The sequence below is a fragment of the Neolamprologus multifasciatus genome, chromosome 15 (genome assembly GCF_963576455.1).
Source record: "Neolamprologus multifasciatus chromosome 15, fNeoMul1.2, whole genome shotgun sequence".
Lineage (NCBI taxonomy): Eukaryota > Metazoa > Chordata > Actinopteri > Cichliformes > Cichlidae > Neolamprologus > Neolamprologus multifasciatus.
Window position 1 is genome coordinate 34,797,458 of NC_140453.1, and position 16,954 is coordinate 34,814,411.

A 16,954-nucleotide genomic window follows, 5' to 3' on the forward strand; every position below is an offset into this window, starting at 1 on the left:
ACTCTCGCATTCACACACTGGTGGAGGCAAGCTACGGTTGTAGCCACGGTTACAAGCTACGGTTGTAGACTCCATATCGCGCCATCGGCCCCTCTGGCCAACACCAGTAGGCTGAAGTGTCTTGCCCAAGGACACAACGACCAGGACAGAGAGCCCATAATAAGATGATATCAGAGTATCTGAGTTTGATGCATCTTTAAGACACCTAAATCAACTACAGTTGATAATGAAATAATGCTGAAAGTGTTAACCTTCGCCAATGCTGAAGCCAAAAAATTAGACATGGCTTTTTTTTCTCCTTTTTTTTTTTTTTTTTTTGGGCGAATACAACAGGAGTGCTTTTTGTTTCCTGTAAAGGTGTAATATTTTGATGGTAGCGTGAGGGGTTTTAAATCTGTTAGTTATATGATGACACAGTGCTTTACAATCACACTCCTGGTTTGTTTATATAACTGTTGATCATGCATACCAGGATGATAAGGAAGTCGGTGAGGAAGCAGCTGGCAAAGACGGATATAGACAAAGGAAATAAACACATGCACATGTTTAAAAAGGAAACGCAATTCAACTCATTGCCAGGTCTCACTGAAATCAAATGTAATTTCTGTTTATAGAGATGCCTTCTGGAATTTCTTAAGTACCGATCACGTGTTGTCCATAACATGTCTTTCCCCTTTCAGATCTAGGCTCACATTTCCATTACCCCAGTCAAGAGGAGGCAGATCAGCAAGCTTCTTACTCTGTCCAGACTCCGTATGGATTTCAGCTGGATCTAGACTTTCTTAAATATGTAGAAGAGATAGAAAGTGGGCACAACCTCCGTCGCGCACCCATCAGTTCTCGGCGCTCTGGTCGGGGGCTAAAACTCTCCCAGAGGAGTCTGGGTGTGGGGGGGCGTACCAGTGGCTGGACGTCCACTGAGTCGCTTTCATCCCCGGTCAGCGAAGATGGCAGAGCTCCACCGCCACCACCGCCTCGTAACCGGCTTGGGTCAGCTCCCTGCGAGACAGTCTCCCTTTCCCCTGTAACTTTTCTCAACGTTCCTCCACTATCTGCTGGGGCAAAAGTGCCACCGCCTCCACCACAACGTAACCCCAGAGTTGAGCGGACTCTCCTGGAAACCAGCCGGAGGCTACAGCAGGAACAAACCCACCAGACCCAAAATGGCGCCCGCTTCCAGCTTGCAGATCCTCCCAAACCGCTCTTACCCTCTCCAGCCATGCAGCCTCTGCAAAGTAGTTGGACCAGACCCAGTCCTCAGACCTCTGGGCGCAGCACTCCAGCTGCTGGCACCATTGTGACCCCAATCCCACCCAGCCAACTGCAAACAGTTAGAGAGCAAATGGCAACAGCCTTGAAGCAGCTGAAGGAGATGGAAGAAAGGGTAAAAGGTGTTCCTGCACTTGAGAAAGAAGTGGCCAAGCTGCGTGCAGAGAAAGATATGCTCTTGTTAGCCCTGCAGGAGAAGAAGGCAGCCATCGACTTGGCCCAACAGAAGCAACAGTTTACAGAGACTTCCACCCAAACCGTAGAGATCCTCCAAACTGAACACAGTCGATTGACTTCGCCGACCTCGACTGGACACAAAGGTTTTGTAAAATCTGGTGAGCTGAAAAGGCTGACAGAAAAGTTTGAAGGGAAAGAGGAGAAACCCCTCAAACTGTCAAGTAAGACTTTAGTAAACACCCCTGAAAAAACAGTCATTCAGAAGAAGTCAGTGGCTGTAGGGGACGACATGCCGATGGCCTCAGTTGTTTTATACTACAGAGATGGTGTAAAAGATGCATGTGAGGGCACCAGAGTGAATGTTTGTGAGAAATGCACAGAAACAGAACCCCCCCTGGTTCAGGAGGAGGGAATACAAACCAGAGTGGAGACAGAAGAGGCTGAGGTTTGGGTCATGGAGTCACTACTTGGCCTGACCACAGAAGCACAGCGGGAGATAGACACCTTACAGGACACCATTAAATTCCAACAGGAGTCCATTGTGGCTCTAGAGGATCGGTTGAGTGTTGCAGACAAAGACCTTGGAGTTCTTAGAGTGAAGATGGAGGAAAACATCTCCAAGATCACATTTGAGAAGGGGGTTCTTGCCAAACCTGTCATGACAAATGCCCAAGTAGAAACGCTAACTTCTGCATTAAAGCACACTGCAGTCTCTTGTCATCCGGAGGTGGCCGATGCATGTGTAGGTGAAGACGCAGAGTTAGATCAAAGTGAACAAAGCACCCAGACCGATGTATTAGAGACACTAGAAGAACGAGCTCCGGCTGCTCCGGTTGTACTCGTTAGCACCGGGTGTCAATGGGAGAACTTAGGCGAGGAAAAGACTGAAGGGCAAAAAGTTACTGTACCAAAGAGGAGACAGCTGACTATTGCTGAATACAAGGTCTCACCAGAAGAAGAAGAAGTAGTTGGAAAGGTTAAGAATGAAGGAGGAGATGAAAAAGAGAAGACTGCAGCCAGCAGCACCAAGACAGGTAAGTACTGTTTGGCTTTGCTGCTGATTTTATGAGCTGGGGTCAAATATTGGCTTGCAGTTTTTTTTTCCCAGTTCTGATTCGATCCAGACATCCTAACTTAAACCCAGTGATGCAGTAATGACCTGTAATTATCACCGTTAGAACGAGGCTGAATCATTTATGTGGAAGGCAATGTCAGGCTCAGCATCACAAATTATTTAGTAAGACAATAAGTAACAAAAATAATAAATTCCCATTAGCAGTATTAATTTTGATTTTAGTTGAAGTCATAATTTAGGCATCTAAATTTTTTTAGTTGAAAGTCGACACAAGATCATAGTACACACTTGCTACATGCAACATACCGATAGTGAGAGCGAGAGAAGGCGTTCTGTTGTCAATGCTCAGTTTTTCAGCTCACTTGATCACAGTTTGCAGTTAAATTTAAGAAACTCCTGCAAACATACAAATAAAGGTTGTTTGGATGGCTTGAGTCAGTTGGCTTCAAGCACTTGTTGCTTTCCTGCTAGCCTCTTTCAGGCTATGTTAGCTTAGCGAGTGTGCTGCTAGTGGGAGATGTACTACTGAACTGAATGGCTCATCTGTGGATTGGTTGTCATCACTAATGCTGATTGACTGCAGCCTAACTGTGCTGCCTGCATCTCTCATTGAACCTTCTGCTTGTGTGTGAGACACGTTCTGCTCATGCCCAAGCATTTTCACTATTTTTTTTCCCTCTTTTATGGCAACAGGTTTGCTGAAATCAATCATGAAGAGGAAAGACGGGAATAACGCAGGGGAGAATCGCAGCAGCAGCAAGAAGAGCCTGCAGTTTGTTGGTATTCTAAATGGAGGGTGAGTTACTGTCATGTGAAACCAAATTTTTATTTTTACCTCTGCAAAAATAAAATAAGTGGCGACAAGTAGTCTCGAGAAGGGAAATGACACTTTGACCAGGTGACAGGTTTAACAAATGAGAAATAAAGAGCCAGAGATGAGATATTTGAGATATTTGGCTCTTCCAGGTATGAATCAACGTCCAGTGAAGAAGAGGAGGAAGAAGAGGAGGAAGATGGGAGTTCTTCTGGAGAAAGTGTCGAAGGCGAGTGCTTGGACAGCACTGAAGAAGATGAGGCAGCTTTGGAGGAAGAAACGTCAGAGGAGGAGAGAAACGTTAACCTGGATGAGAGTGACACTGATGAGGAAACGCTGAGAGCTGCAAATTATTCATCTGATGGTGTGAAAGAAAAGTGGGTTGTTATGAAAATGAAAGTAAATGTAGTTTTGTTGACTTAGAGTGTAATGTATGGAGGGAACAAAAGGCCTTATCCTCTAAATGCGATTTTATTTCTGTTCCAACTTCACACGTTTGTCTGCTTTGTCACAGATTTGAGTTGAGCTCAAAAATGCGAGAAGCCTGTCTCATTCTGAAGAACCACCTAAACGATGACCTCAAAACACTGAAGAGTAAGGAAGTGGTGCGTCCCTGCTTTGCTCTTTTTTAATTTTACCTCCAGGGGACACGTGTAATGCTTTCCCCTGCAGTGAGGCAATATTTAATCATGCAAGTGTTTAAAATCAAACTTTTTGCTCCTTCTCTTGATTATATAGCAAAAATATTCTGAGAAAGTGCCAAATGTGTCTTGAATTAGTGATTCATGACTGCCTGGTAGGAACTCTGGGAGGTAAAGTGTTAACCTCATCACTGCTAAAGTGTGCCTTGTAGAAAAACAGCCATCATGTAAAGAAAAACTCATTCACTGGGTCTAACTGGCTACTAAAAACTTGAGACAAAAGCAGTTTTACTTGTGTCTATACTGTATGCCGATCTACTTCAGGCATTTGTCTGCAGTTTATAAGTATATATCACTTCCCGTCCTCACCTACAGCTCTCCAGCACACACACTGTCCAACTAGAGTGGTTTCGTATCTCCAGCGCGAAGATGGCTCAGCCGCCGCGGGTCTCCGACTACCTGATGGCGTTCTCCGAGGTGTCATCAATGCTGCTGGAGCACGTAGTCAACATGACAGATGGCAATGGGAATACAGCTCTTCACTACAGCGTCTCTCACTCTAACTTTGGTGTGGTGGAGCTGCTGCTGGACACAGGTTAGCAGTAGCTTTCAGAGAAGGATAATCCTGACTTGAATTTAATGTTTGCGCACTGTTACTATCTTGATTTGAGGTTTGATAAGATCAGGCAACATGTGGTTCTGTGTCCACTTTATGCTAGGCAGGATTGGCCGTTTTCGGTTTATGGGGTTTATAATTCCTGTCGAACTTATCACCATGCCTCATGGGAAGAAAAACAAAAAACAGCACACACTTAATGTGCAGCCAAAGGAAGTAAACAATGAAATGAAACCTGCTTTTTCAGTGAGTGTAGCACTATCCTTTTGTTTAATAAACTAACAGTCAAGGAGAACTTTCTTGTTTGCACTGTGTGGCTGTGTATACATTTAAAATAATGAATGTTTGAGGCAGATATAAAGGGGAATTTAAAATGGACGGTAACACTCATTTCTAGCTCCTTGTGTTTATTGTGCTAGAGTAGCTTTGCATGATTCATATCTCAAAATAGTTGTAAATGTTATACTGGACCTCAGGGACAGCCCTTCAGATCATCCAATGTATAACTCAAACTGATGGCGTGTGCAGTACAAGTGTTTAACTCTTCTCGCTTGAAGGCAAGCTTCCTTTACAATGCGCTTGCTTATGATTGGCTGGTCCTTGCAAACAGAAGGTTTTCAAGGACCAGCCAATCATCTGGAGCAGCCTTGAACATCTGGAGCCATCTGGCCGCCCCTGAGCCTGGGAGTGATGGCCTCCCAGTCTCAGGGAGGGGCAGCCATCCGCTGCGACTCCAACTGGCCCCCCTCCGGTTCTGCCGGAGGTTACTTCCTGTTAAAAGGGAGTTTTTCCTTCCCACTGTCGCCAAAGTGCTTGCTCATAGGGGGTCATATGATTGTTGGGTTTTCTCTGTATGTATTATTGTAGGGTCTACCTTACAATATAAAGCACCTTGAGTTGACTGTTGTTGTGATTTGGCGCTGTATAAATAAAACAAAATTGAATTAAACAGCAAGAGGGTGGGTTTGCTGTGCACACAGCCAGAGTTGACACTCTTAAGAATATACCATCTCTACATAATCATGCAGAGCCAAGAGTATCAATAAATAAATAATACTGACAGTTGACAGCCTCCTAATAGATGGACCTGTGGTATCAATTTGAAAATCCTATGTTGTCTCGTTCTTGTTCTGAGTTATTGTGATCACAAAGTTGGTTACTTGCACACACCTAATTTTTTAAAGACTTTCGCCATGTGTCAAGTCAAGTCAAATCATCTTTATTTATATAGCACATTTAAAAGACATCAAGTCTCAGCCAAAGTGCTGATATACATGATCGAAATATAAATTGAACATATTATGCTTTTCCTAATCTGATGATATCTTTTTAAAGAAATGGTAATCAGAATACCACCACAACAAAACTCATTTTTACTCAGTCACGAGCAACAAATGTATTTAAAGCGCCATCTTTGGAATATATTGTTACTTTTTATACACTATTTACATAGTGACAGCTTTTCATTGGCATTTCAGTGTTATTCACTGGTCAACTAACCTAGTACCTGCTGACGGTCCTGTCCTAACGCTTCAATAAGTGATAAGCATATCTCCTACAGGTGTGTGCTCTGTGGATAAGCAGAACAAGGCGGGCTACACAGCCATCATGTTGGCTGCTCTGTCAACTGTGAAGAAGGAGGAGGACATGGTTGTGGTCAAGAAGCTCTTCAGTCAGGGTAATGTCAACGCCAAGGCCAGCCAGGCAAGTCATCAGCAGTTCATCATCCAGCTCTTAAAGTGGACAAACATGCCACATGAATGTGCAGATATTTGGAAGCAGCCATTTCTTTCGTATGCTAGTAGTTTATATCCTGTATTTCTCATTTATTTTTTTCATTTTATTTTGAAATTCCACAAGATTTGATGGGAACAATTTGTGGAAGAAAGTTTTAGTACTCATGTGACTTTAACATGCCAATACTAGTTATTTTTATAATAAAAAGAAAAACAACCTCAGCCCTGGAGAAATATGAATGAGCAACATGTCTAGAAATGCTCACAAAGAGCTTCTGTGAATGTGTAGTCAGCTCCATCAGCCAGAAGCGTGTTATCATTTAAATGTGGCAGTCTTGGCTCTGTGGGCTTGGTTTAATGAGTTTAGATGGATTTGAACACAAGAAACTGGAATAATAATAAAAGAACTATACAAAAAAGGACAAACGTGAAGCAGACAAATTGGATTTATAAAGCTTATTAACATTTAATAATTAAAAAATAATGTTATGAGTGAATTTGTTTTTAAACTACTGTAATTTCTTTATTCCCTGTTTATTTCGAGGTGGAGCTGCTTTATTGTAATAAACTACTACACTGCATTTAAATCTGGAAACCTGCGGTGTGATTGGGCATATCTCCGATTAGATTTAGCAAATGTGGAGCCTAACATGACACAGAAGCCACTCACGAGAAGCTGTTGACTTGAAGTCTTCTTCATTCCCCGGCTGATCTAATCAGGCTGAGTAGTGTATGTGTTTTGACACAGCGCCTGATGGGTTTTTCCGCTGCCAAGTCATAGGACCGAATTTATAGCATCACTGTCTATAAAACCAATTACTGCTGCTTGTTATTGTTGCTGTGGGTAATTAAGCACGAGTCACGCAATGCAGTTTTTGGGTAAGGACTTCAGACTATATTTTTTGCTATATTTACATTTTGGATCAGTTTAGTGCTTAATCAGACAGCCAGAAGACTTTTTTTGTATACTTCTTGCAAAGTTGCCGTCTTGATTCTCAAGTACAGTGTGTTGTGGCAGCTTTTCTTGTAGCTGGACTTTAGGGAGACATCCTCCCTTTAAAAAAATCTGATTTTAGCACAAGTGTCCATTTCTCTGATTCTTTTTGGCAAGATCGAATCATCTCATAGATGGCAAAAATTAGCATTGTTTGACTGCACCTGCAAGTGCCGTTGCAAAATCAAATTATGTGTCTAGAATTTAATTTACTGCCTGCTACTGAGTAAACAACTGTCTGTTATATGAGGAGTAGTAAATGAGTGAATGACCAAGAGTGCACGATGCTCAAATGTGAGGGTTGTTTTTGGGCAGTAGCAGTAAAAGGAAAAAGTGCACCATGCAGGAATGCCATTTATCCAAAAATAAAGCAGTCTGAAGTCTTCTGAACACTCAAGCTTTAAATGGCAGAAGCTTCCTCGTTAATCCAAATCATTTAAAATTCTTTACTTCTGCAGGCAGGCCAGACGGCATTAATGTTAGCAGTCAGCCACGGGCGTCAGGAGATGGTGCGGGCGCTGCTCGAGTGTGGAGCCGATGTCAACGTGCAGGACGATGAGGGATCGACGGCTCTGATGTGTGCCAGTGAGCACGGCCGAACTGAGATCGTCAAACTGCTCCTGGAACAGCCCGGGTGCGACATATCCATTGTGGATAACGTAAGACTTCTACAATTTAAGCATTTGAACTAGCTCATGCAATGACAGAAACATGAGCCTAACACTGAAGCCAGCTGTTTGATGGCTGCCAAAAAACATCCAGGAGCTTTCTTCTCTGGGATTTGGCTTAATCTCTTCTCAGGAAACTGCTCGTCTATGTAGTTTCCTTTCTTCTTTTTTCTCTATTTCTTCTTAGAAAGCTGAGGTGTCACAATCAGATTAGACTAAAACGGATGCTGTACAGAGGAAACACAGTGACTGGACCCCAGAGGAAAAAAAATGAAAACACACTTGCAGATTTCAGACACAATGCCCTGCAGGCATTACACTGGTCCTCTGCATTTTTCACCACTTAACCCATAAAGAAATACAAAAATCTGGCAGCATTAAATGCTAACGCTAGCAAAGGTCTTTGCTGCTCAACACTCCTGCTTTTCTCCCCACTTGTATGTTTTAAAGTGATTTTACAGTGGATTTCTGTAGATGCTTGAAGAGAAGCCAGACAGACAGATATTTGAGCATTAACATCTGTGCCAGAATGAGTTGGCCATTTGGTGCAAGCAGCTCCTGGTTTCAGTACAGCACAGCTGGACTGAGGGGGGTGGAAGGAAAAGCCCCCACCTCCCCTCTCCGCTGAAAACACAAAACTGCGTGACAAAGTTTGACTGCAAGGCTGAGTGGATACAGTAACGACTGCAGAACCATTTTTACTTTCAGTTCACTTGTTATATTAAGCTGTACTGTTACTACAAACCCCATTTTCAAATGTTGGGACCATGGTTAAAGTGTAAAGGGAAAGCAACGATTTGCAAATCTAACAAGCTCATATTAGAAAACATATCAAATGTCTAAAATGAGAAAATATATTGGCTCACTTTGAATTTCTTGGCACATTTTATGAAAGCTGGGACCTGGCCACGTTGACCGCTGTGCAGCATCCCCCAGTCTGCACATGTCTGGGAACTGAGGAGATGAAGCGAGTTCAACATACCTAGGGTAACTTCCGAAATCTGGATTCACTTACCCCAAAATCAGCGGTCAGGATAAACGGTCACATGAAGCTAGTTATCAACTTTCCCCTCTTCGTTCAAAAGAAAACTGTGGTGCTGCCAGCATCTGACCAATCACAAATAAGGATAAGTATACTGACAGCAGTGTGACTGGTTTTTAAAAAGGATCGTAAAACCAAACTATTGGAAAGAACATGAAGAGGTCAAACACAGACTGAAGGTAGTAGCAAGGCACTGTACTTTAAATTCTTTGGCCAACAAAATAACTCCAAACTGACCATTTTGTCTTCCTGTATCATAAACAGTCAAACGTATCATAAAGCAATAAAAGTCCCATAGTTAACTGGTTAAGCAAAGGTGCACGATGGTAAAAGAAATAACAAAACTGTCCAAACAACTGGAAAACAGAGCAACTGTGCATAACGTGTATCACATGGTTGCTCTCACACTGTAAAGCTTTCTGCTCTAGTTGAAAAGCTCTCCTGGATACTCATGTGTCTCTCTCCATCTTTGCTGTCTGTCTGCAGGATGGAAGCAATGCTCTGTCCATCGCACTGGAGGCATCCCACAACGACACAGCTGTGCTACTCTACGCTCATATGAATTATGCCAAGACCCAGACTGCTGCGGTGAGTTCATATTATCAAAGATGGACTTTGGTTTATTCCCGACTCCTTCTTCTCCACTTTCTCAAATACAGATGATTTATTTTAGGCTAAAGGGGAAAATCCGCATAATCTCCACATAATCTTGTCATGCTGTGTGAAGTAATTAAACTGGTAAGAATTGTTAGGGACAGCTGAGTATTGGAGGCAGAACTCAAAGGCGTTTAAACAGTTTCTTTTTTTGCCTCCTTCACAGCAGTAGATTAGTGCACCGTGTGTTCATGGCCAAACTAAAGTGGAACGCAAACAAAGAAAAATAATGGAGAACAAAAAGTAAGGCTGGCTCAACATCCAAAGTAAATGTAACAGTTAAGGGAACACTTCTGCACACTGCTATAGAGTGCAACAGTGATGATCAGGAAGTAAAAGTCCCATTCATATTCTCCATAAGACTTATGAGCCATAAAACTCACCACACATAAAACACTGTTCGCATGTTGTCCCTGTTTGTGTGGTTTCTTCCTGGGTACTCCAGCTTCCTCCCACAGTCCAAAGACATGTTGTTAGTAGGGTTAGGTTAATTGATTATTCTAAATTGGTCCAAAGGTGTGAATGTGAGTGTGAATGGTCCGTCTCTGTGTTAGCCCTGCGTCAGGCTGGCGACCTGGCCAGGGTGTACCTTGCCTCTTGCCCTATGGTAGCTGGGATAGGCTCCAGCCCCCCCCCCCCCCCCCCCCCCCCCCCCGCGCAACCTTGATAAGGGTAGGTGAAAGAGTATGGATGGATTGTTGGAAGTAATTTGCTGTGGAAACTGGGATTTTTAATTTTTATGGGATGAGTAGTCCCTCCAATGTTAATTAGGTACACAGTCTTAGTATCTTTGACTCTTTTTATCCAAATAAAATCTTTTTTTTTTTTGGTCACAATTCACCTCGTAGCTGGTTGGCTCGTTTCAAGGCGTAAAATTCATTACTTAAGGACTTTCTCAGACTTCACTGGAGAACATGAGTAAAAAAAAAAAAGGTTGGTCACTGTTGTGCTCTATACCTAATTTTAATAGGGCAGAAAGCTGTAATAAGTTAGCAGTGGAAAAACAAATCCTGCTCTCTAACTATTTAAAATGGAAAGATATTTCAAACATCAGACCAAACTTCCCCTCCTTAATACCACATTTGACACATTTCCCTAGGAAGTTCACCATAAAAGGAGCTAAAAATAGCCTGGACTGAACTGGTTTGGCAATTCCTGGGATCAAACCAGACAGAGGCCACGTTTAGTCTAGAGGAGAGGTATCCAAACTAGCAGTTTCAAAGTCAGGATTCACTCACAAATCTTAATGATTTCATGAATGACTTGGCAACAACACACAAGAAACACAGCATAGTTACAAGCACTGTGTGTTTTGTATAAAGGTCACATGCCACCCTGTGACAAGAATAATGCCCTTCTGCATAAAAATCTAATAAAATGCCACAAGCCTTCTTCACAAAGTCTGGCCCATCTTATATGAACAGGGTGGTTAGAATTAGTTGTGATGCTCACATTGTTTTTGCATTGTTGCTTAAGTTTATCGGCTAAGAAGGACCACTTTCAAGAATCAAAATTATAATAGTTTTTAAAACAGTTTCTCTTTCTCCATCAGGGAAACACTGAGCTTCACTTTTCTAATAATCACACCAGCAGTAAACAGAAAATTCAACATTACACACTTTGAATGAGGCTATGCGACATCACGGCTACATCTGATGACAAAAGCTATCATTTTTAACCAAATCAGCATGTTTATTTCTTCTGAGCGGGCCCGCTTCAAAGAAAGTCTCTTCAAAATGTTTGGAGCGCTATAATACAGTGATTTGGGCCAAACATCACGAGAATTTCCCTTTTGCCAAATCTGATTGTAAAGTACAGTACAATTTGATTAAGTCATCCAACATCAGCAGAACCGATTCAGCACTTCAAAGAGAAGCCAGGCGGTTCCTTTACAAAACAAAGCCGACCCCAATCCCCCATGTTCGCCTTGTAACTTTGAGACTTTTTGGTTATCAGCTCCTATCTCCCAGCTATTTTTATATTATGCAACTTACAGTGTCCCTAATGCACATATTTCACATTGTAGCTGGCCAAGTTTAAATTTAGGGTTGTAAGATCACCTTTGAATCTAATAAATAAAGCGTGCGAGTTAGTTAAAGTTAGGTCACACTTATAAACAACTTGGAGTGAATGATGCCTCTTGTATTTAAAGGTGGTAGGATCAGTTCCGCTGCAGTGCTCCAAGCTATAGTTAGGGTGTGGGCTACACTAAATGAAGGTGCACCGCTGCCCCCTTTAGGTGTCACCACAGTCATGCAAGCTATGGTCTTCTTGGGAAGGCGATGAATGCATACAATCGTTACCATCAAGCATTTAAAATGTAACCCTGTCCTTTATGTTGTCTTTCAGGGGAGTCCAAAGGCCCAGCCACGGAGCCCCACGAGCCCACACAAGTGCTGGCCTGCAGACTGACACGATCAAAGCCGCTAACTGGGGCGGACACACCAGCAAACATAACTGGATATGAGCTGTGAAAAGCTCCACTGGAATTTACTTAAACGCATATTTATAGTTTGCCATGTCCTCCATTTACACTGATCAGCCACAACATAAACACCGACGAGTGAAGTGAAAAATAATTGGATTATTTTGTTAATATACTTTGTCAGCTTTGATTTGGCTTATGTCACTCGATAGACAAAATTTAGACTCCCACACCACAAAAACTGCTGAGGTGCAGCTCAAGAACATGTGGAGTCCGCCTGCAAAAACCCACAGAACCAAAAAAACCTGTTGCCAGAAATCCCTTTTCAGGCTCCGACGAATCAGAGCCGGGATACTAAAGCTGTTGCTGATCAGTGTACAAAATATTGTTAAGAGAATATTATATTTCCATAAAATTCTTCAATGGTTATTATTTACTTTAGGTCTCTAAGATATGTTTATTTTCTCTATGACATGCCTTGAGATGTTACATTTATCATTTGCACACCACTAATATTTTACTATTAAGGGCAACACATCATTACCACATAATGTACATCCAAAAAATACATCTATTGGTTTTCCATACATATGTGCGCACAGTGTACAGTTATACCCCAATGTCATCAAAAATCATCACATGGACGTCACATCGTCCAGCGTGACTGAACTGAATGAATGTTGCTCTGTAGTCTTCCTTTCCTGGCTAACCGATGTGTAAACCTTAACTGTCATAGTCTGGACTAACTGTCTGTGCATTATGTTGTTTATATATATATATATATATATATATATATATATATATATATATATATATATATATATATATATATATATATATATATATATATATATATATATATATATATTATTGTCTAAAATAAACATATTTACATAAAAGTTTGTGGGTGTTGGTGTTTTTAAAAGCAAGGAGTGCCACATGTTTGAGTTGGAAGCTATAATCTTTTTGTTTTTAATACCAGAAGAATTGAATGAGAGCTCTTTTGCTAATTAGACAAACAGGTAAACCACTGAACTATGGAGCTACACGGTTACATTCGAGTGGAGATAAACAGGACTAATCCGTTTGAACACAGTTTTTAAAAAAGCTGATATTAGATGGTATCAATTTAAAAATTCTAGGTGACATCCTTTTTGAGTTGAGTCTGCAAGATTTTTTTGGAAAAACTTGACTTCTGACCTGGACCTTGAGGTCAAGGAATCCAAACTGGGAGCTTGGGAAAGGGGTCTGGTAACTGATAACTCTGCCTCCCATTCTACATTTAGAAATTCTGGGAACCACAAGTTACCCTCCAGTCTGAGTGTGACGCGTTGCACTGTGATAATGTGGTACTTTGAGGTATTTAAGATATGATGGAACATGATAGTTCTGTATGCAAGGAGAAGGATTTTAATTTCAATTCTTGGTATAATATAGAGCCAATAAAGAGAAGATAATATTTGAGGATTAGGGTCTCTCTGTGTAATCCTTGTTAGTACTCCTGATTGTCTCATCTGACTTCATAGATAAAAACATACAGTGCTTTCTGATGACATTACCAAAGGGAAGCACGTATAGCCTAAAAAGTCTTGGTCCTAGTGCAGAATAGGGGTGGGTTTTGATAATCGATTCATCGATTAAAATCGATTCTGGCTTGGATAACGTGATATCGATTCATTAAAATCCTGAATCGATTTTTTAATATAAATTTATTTTGCCCGAAATGCCAGAATCTCAGTTTTGACAACCACCAAACAGCTAAAACAGTGAATGAGAGCAGGAACACGGATTCTGCACAAAGATGTAAACACAAAGCGCAGACCCGCCGACGGATCAGAATCAGTGAGATGTGGCTTTCTCACCCGATGGCATGGACACGGTCGGGGCTGAAAGCCAACAGCTCGCTGATTCTGATGTTTCGGCGGGTCTGCGCTTTGTGTTTACGCCTTTTTTGCGCTGATTCTAAAGCTGATAATTTTATCTCTCTCCAAACAATATTGACCGAACCAGCAGCAAAAGAAGATCCAAACTACGCTTCACATAAACATCATCATGGATTCCCTCTGACTTTTACTGTTTTGCTTCCACCACGATAAAATCACACTTCATGCACAGCTCTCTCTCTCTCTCCCTCCCTCTTGCTCTCTCTGTACTTCATGAACAGTTTCCTGTCTAAAAATCGGTTTTCTTCATTATTCGCTTGCTTGTTACGCACAAGTCTACCGTTGTTTACAACGCTGTCGGCCACTTTTTCTTTCCCTTTTACTTACTTCCGAAAAGAAAACCTAATTTCTGCCGTTCAATACTGAACAAATTTAAACTTTTTAAAATTATGCAAAATGCAAAACGCTTAGCCATGTCTCTAATAAAACCGCTGTAACTTCAGAGGTAATGTTCATGTGTTGATTAATGGTTTTCTTTCGTTTTTGATGTACTGCAGAATATTTTTATAAAATCCCAGGCCAGGAAAATCACCTTCATGTTTTTCTGTGTTTTATCTTCAGCTATTTTGACACAAAGGCATCTGCTGTGATGCTCACACCTTTGATAAAGTCTTTCTTTTTATAGATACAAAAATATGTTCATGTACTGATCTGAATTATAATATTTCTGACTGTCTGAGGCAAAATTTCCCAGATTCAAATCGAATTGAATTGAATCGAATCTAATTGAAGTGAATCGAATCGGAATCAAATTGATTCTGGAAATCAGTGATGATACCCAGCCCTAGTGCAGAACCCTGTGGAACTCCATGACTAACTTCTGTGTGAGATTTCTCATTTATATGGAAAAATTGGAATCTATGAGATAGACAATGATTCAAATTCATTCAGTGTATTTCCTTTAACTAGCAAACTCGTGCAGTATGCACACATGTTGGTTCAGTGCTCAACTGAACTTTTTGTGGGATCTGTATAAAGTATTTGTATACACAGTATAGATGTTGGCATTCACAGTGCCCTAAGCAATGTTTCATCATGATTGCTCCAGTTGTCTAGGAGAAGATGGGGGAACATACATAAGCTAAGATCATTATAGTGTGATGATTATGTCAAAGGTGTATTCTAGTCTTTGTATTAAAATGTTGTGATCAGCATTATTTAATAATAAGGCCTAGCAATACAAGCACCTGAGGAGATAAAGACTGTGTACTTTCTTTTTCACAACTGTATATTTTACTCTTAAGCAGTCTTGCTCATTGATTTGTAAGATTGAGTCTACATACCCGGACAATCAGCAGTTACGCCTCTTCCGCAGCACAAGGCAGTCAGCTGAGTGAGGTTTAATCTTGTGTTTAATCGTCTTTCATTTCAGACCGCTCTCTCACTTTCCATGTAGGCGCCATGAGGGCTGTGGCCAGACGTTGAGTCTAACCAGGTCACTGGAGCTGCCGAAGGCTGCAGATAAATATTCATGAATACCTGTTAACTCTTTCCATCTAAACACCGGATTATTTCACTGCCTATTTTCCAATGTTTTCCTTTTTCTAACAAATGCCTCATTTTCCCTCTCAGCTAGATAGCCAGCTGTGTAAGCAATCGCCTGTCACAACTAAAAACAGCAAGCCTTAATAATCTTCCCCCCTCACCCTTCAAACTTCAGTCCAGTGCTGCTCATCTCCCTTTTATGCTTACTCCCTCTTTCTCAGCCTTGCATGTCCTTCACTCCCCTTACCCCTCTTTATCGCCTCTTTCTTCAACTTCCTTTTACTTCTTCAGATTACTCTTCTGTCTGTCTTTCTTTTTTATCTGTCCTCATCCCACTTTTAAAGTTGGATAAGACTTCACAACTGAAATGAATACAACCCTGCACATGCAGACCAGAGCACATCGCAGTAAATAATACCTGCCATGTGTAAAGAGGAAAATGCTTTTCAGACCTTTTGCATGCATCGAATCTGATGCCTATTACTGACTGCATAAAAGGGCGATAAGCAAGATAAATAATGAACATATTAGATAAATGCATCTTTAAAAATGGTTGATATTATTAAGGAAATCATATTTTCTAAATAAACAGTAAAAAGGCAAATACATCGCACCCCTTTCTAACTACCAAACAATGTTTGAGTTTATGAAGTCTAAATAATAATATTTATGATATGAATATTTCTGTTTCCTGCTTTTAATAATGAGCACAAATTTATCCAGAACAAGGAACTGTCCCCACTCTGTTGAATGTGCTAGAAATGCAGTAGTAGTGTAATTTAAGACATATTAGAGAGATGACTGAGCATCAGTCATACCACAAATGTAAATAGGGCACAATTGCAGATGATCTTTATTTTATTTTTTCCCCCTCAGCACTCAGTTTGTTTAATTTTTAATGCATGGACCTGATTTGCTGCATTGCTGCTTATATATAAGTTTCATCAACGCCATGTGCAAACTGTAGGTAGAAGCAAAATGCTTTAAAAGGCAAATACAAAAATTCTAGAGAGAACATGAATCTGTTTTCCCCATTACTGTAACTGTGCTGGCTGGGACATCACGAGGGCGCTTGGGTGGTGGAGGTGAGGGGAGGGGGGTTGTTTTGTCTACAGTGCCGTAACATTTTTTTTTTTTATAACCAGTTACTTCCACACCACTTCTTTCATTATGCTGATCCGTGAAGTGGAAAGTAACGCTGGCGGAGTTGAGAGGTCAGGGACTCCTGCTGCCTAGATACATACAGTCTAATATTAGAACATTTCCTTGATTTGTTAGCAGCATCTCTGTTGTCTGCTGAGCACATGGCAACAAGCCGACCAATTGGATTTCAGGAGAATACTAAGCCCCTCGCTCTGTATAGCAACAGTGGCATCCTTCCCTTATTTATTTATATATGAGTTTTTTCTCCCACC

General features: G+C 41.2%; 1 protein-coding gene across 2 annotated transcripts in view; it reads left to right on the forward strand.

The window, feature by feature from the left end:
• kank3 (KN motif and ankyrin repeat domains 3) overlaps positions 1–12,872 on the forward strand; it is a 37,210-nt gene extending 24,338 nt beyond the window's left edge. For both annotated transcript variants that reach the window (XM_085133177.1, XM_085133179.1), the window contains exons 4-12: positions 681–2,480; positions 3,215–3,317; positions 3,488–3,712; positions 3,850–3,940; positions 4,352–4,571; positions 6,154–6,300; positions 7,785–7,981; positions 9,519–9,620; positions 12,036–12,872. In XM_085133177.1, the coding sequence (XP_084989303.1) occupies positions 681–2,480; positions 3,215–3,317; positions 3,488–3,712; positions 3,850–3,940; positions 4,352–4,571; positions 6,154–6,300; positions 7,785–7,981; positions 9,519–9,620; positions 12,036–12,098 (2,948 nt within the window). In that variant the 3' untranslated portion in view covers positions 12,099–12,872. The remainder of the gene's footprint in view (positions 1–680; positions 2,481–3,214; positions 3,318–3,487; positions 3,713–3,849; positions 3,941–4,351; positions 4,572–6,153; positions 6,301–7,784; positions 7,982–9,518; positions 9,621–12,035) is intronic.
• Positions 12,873–16,954: the final 4,082 nt, after the last annotated feature.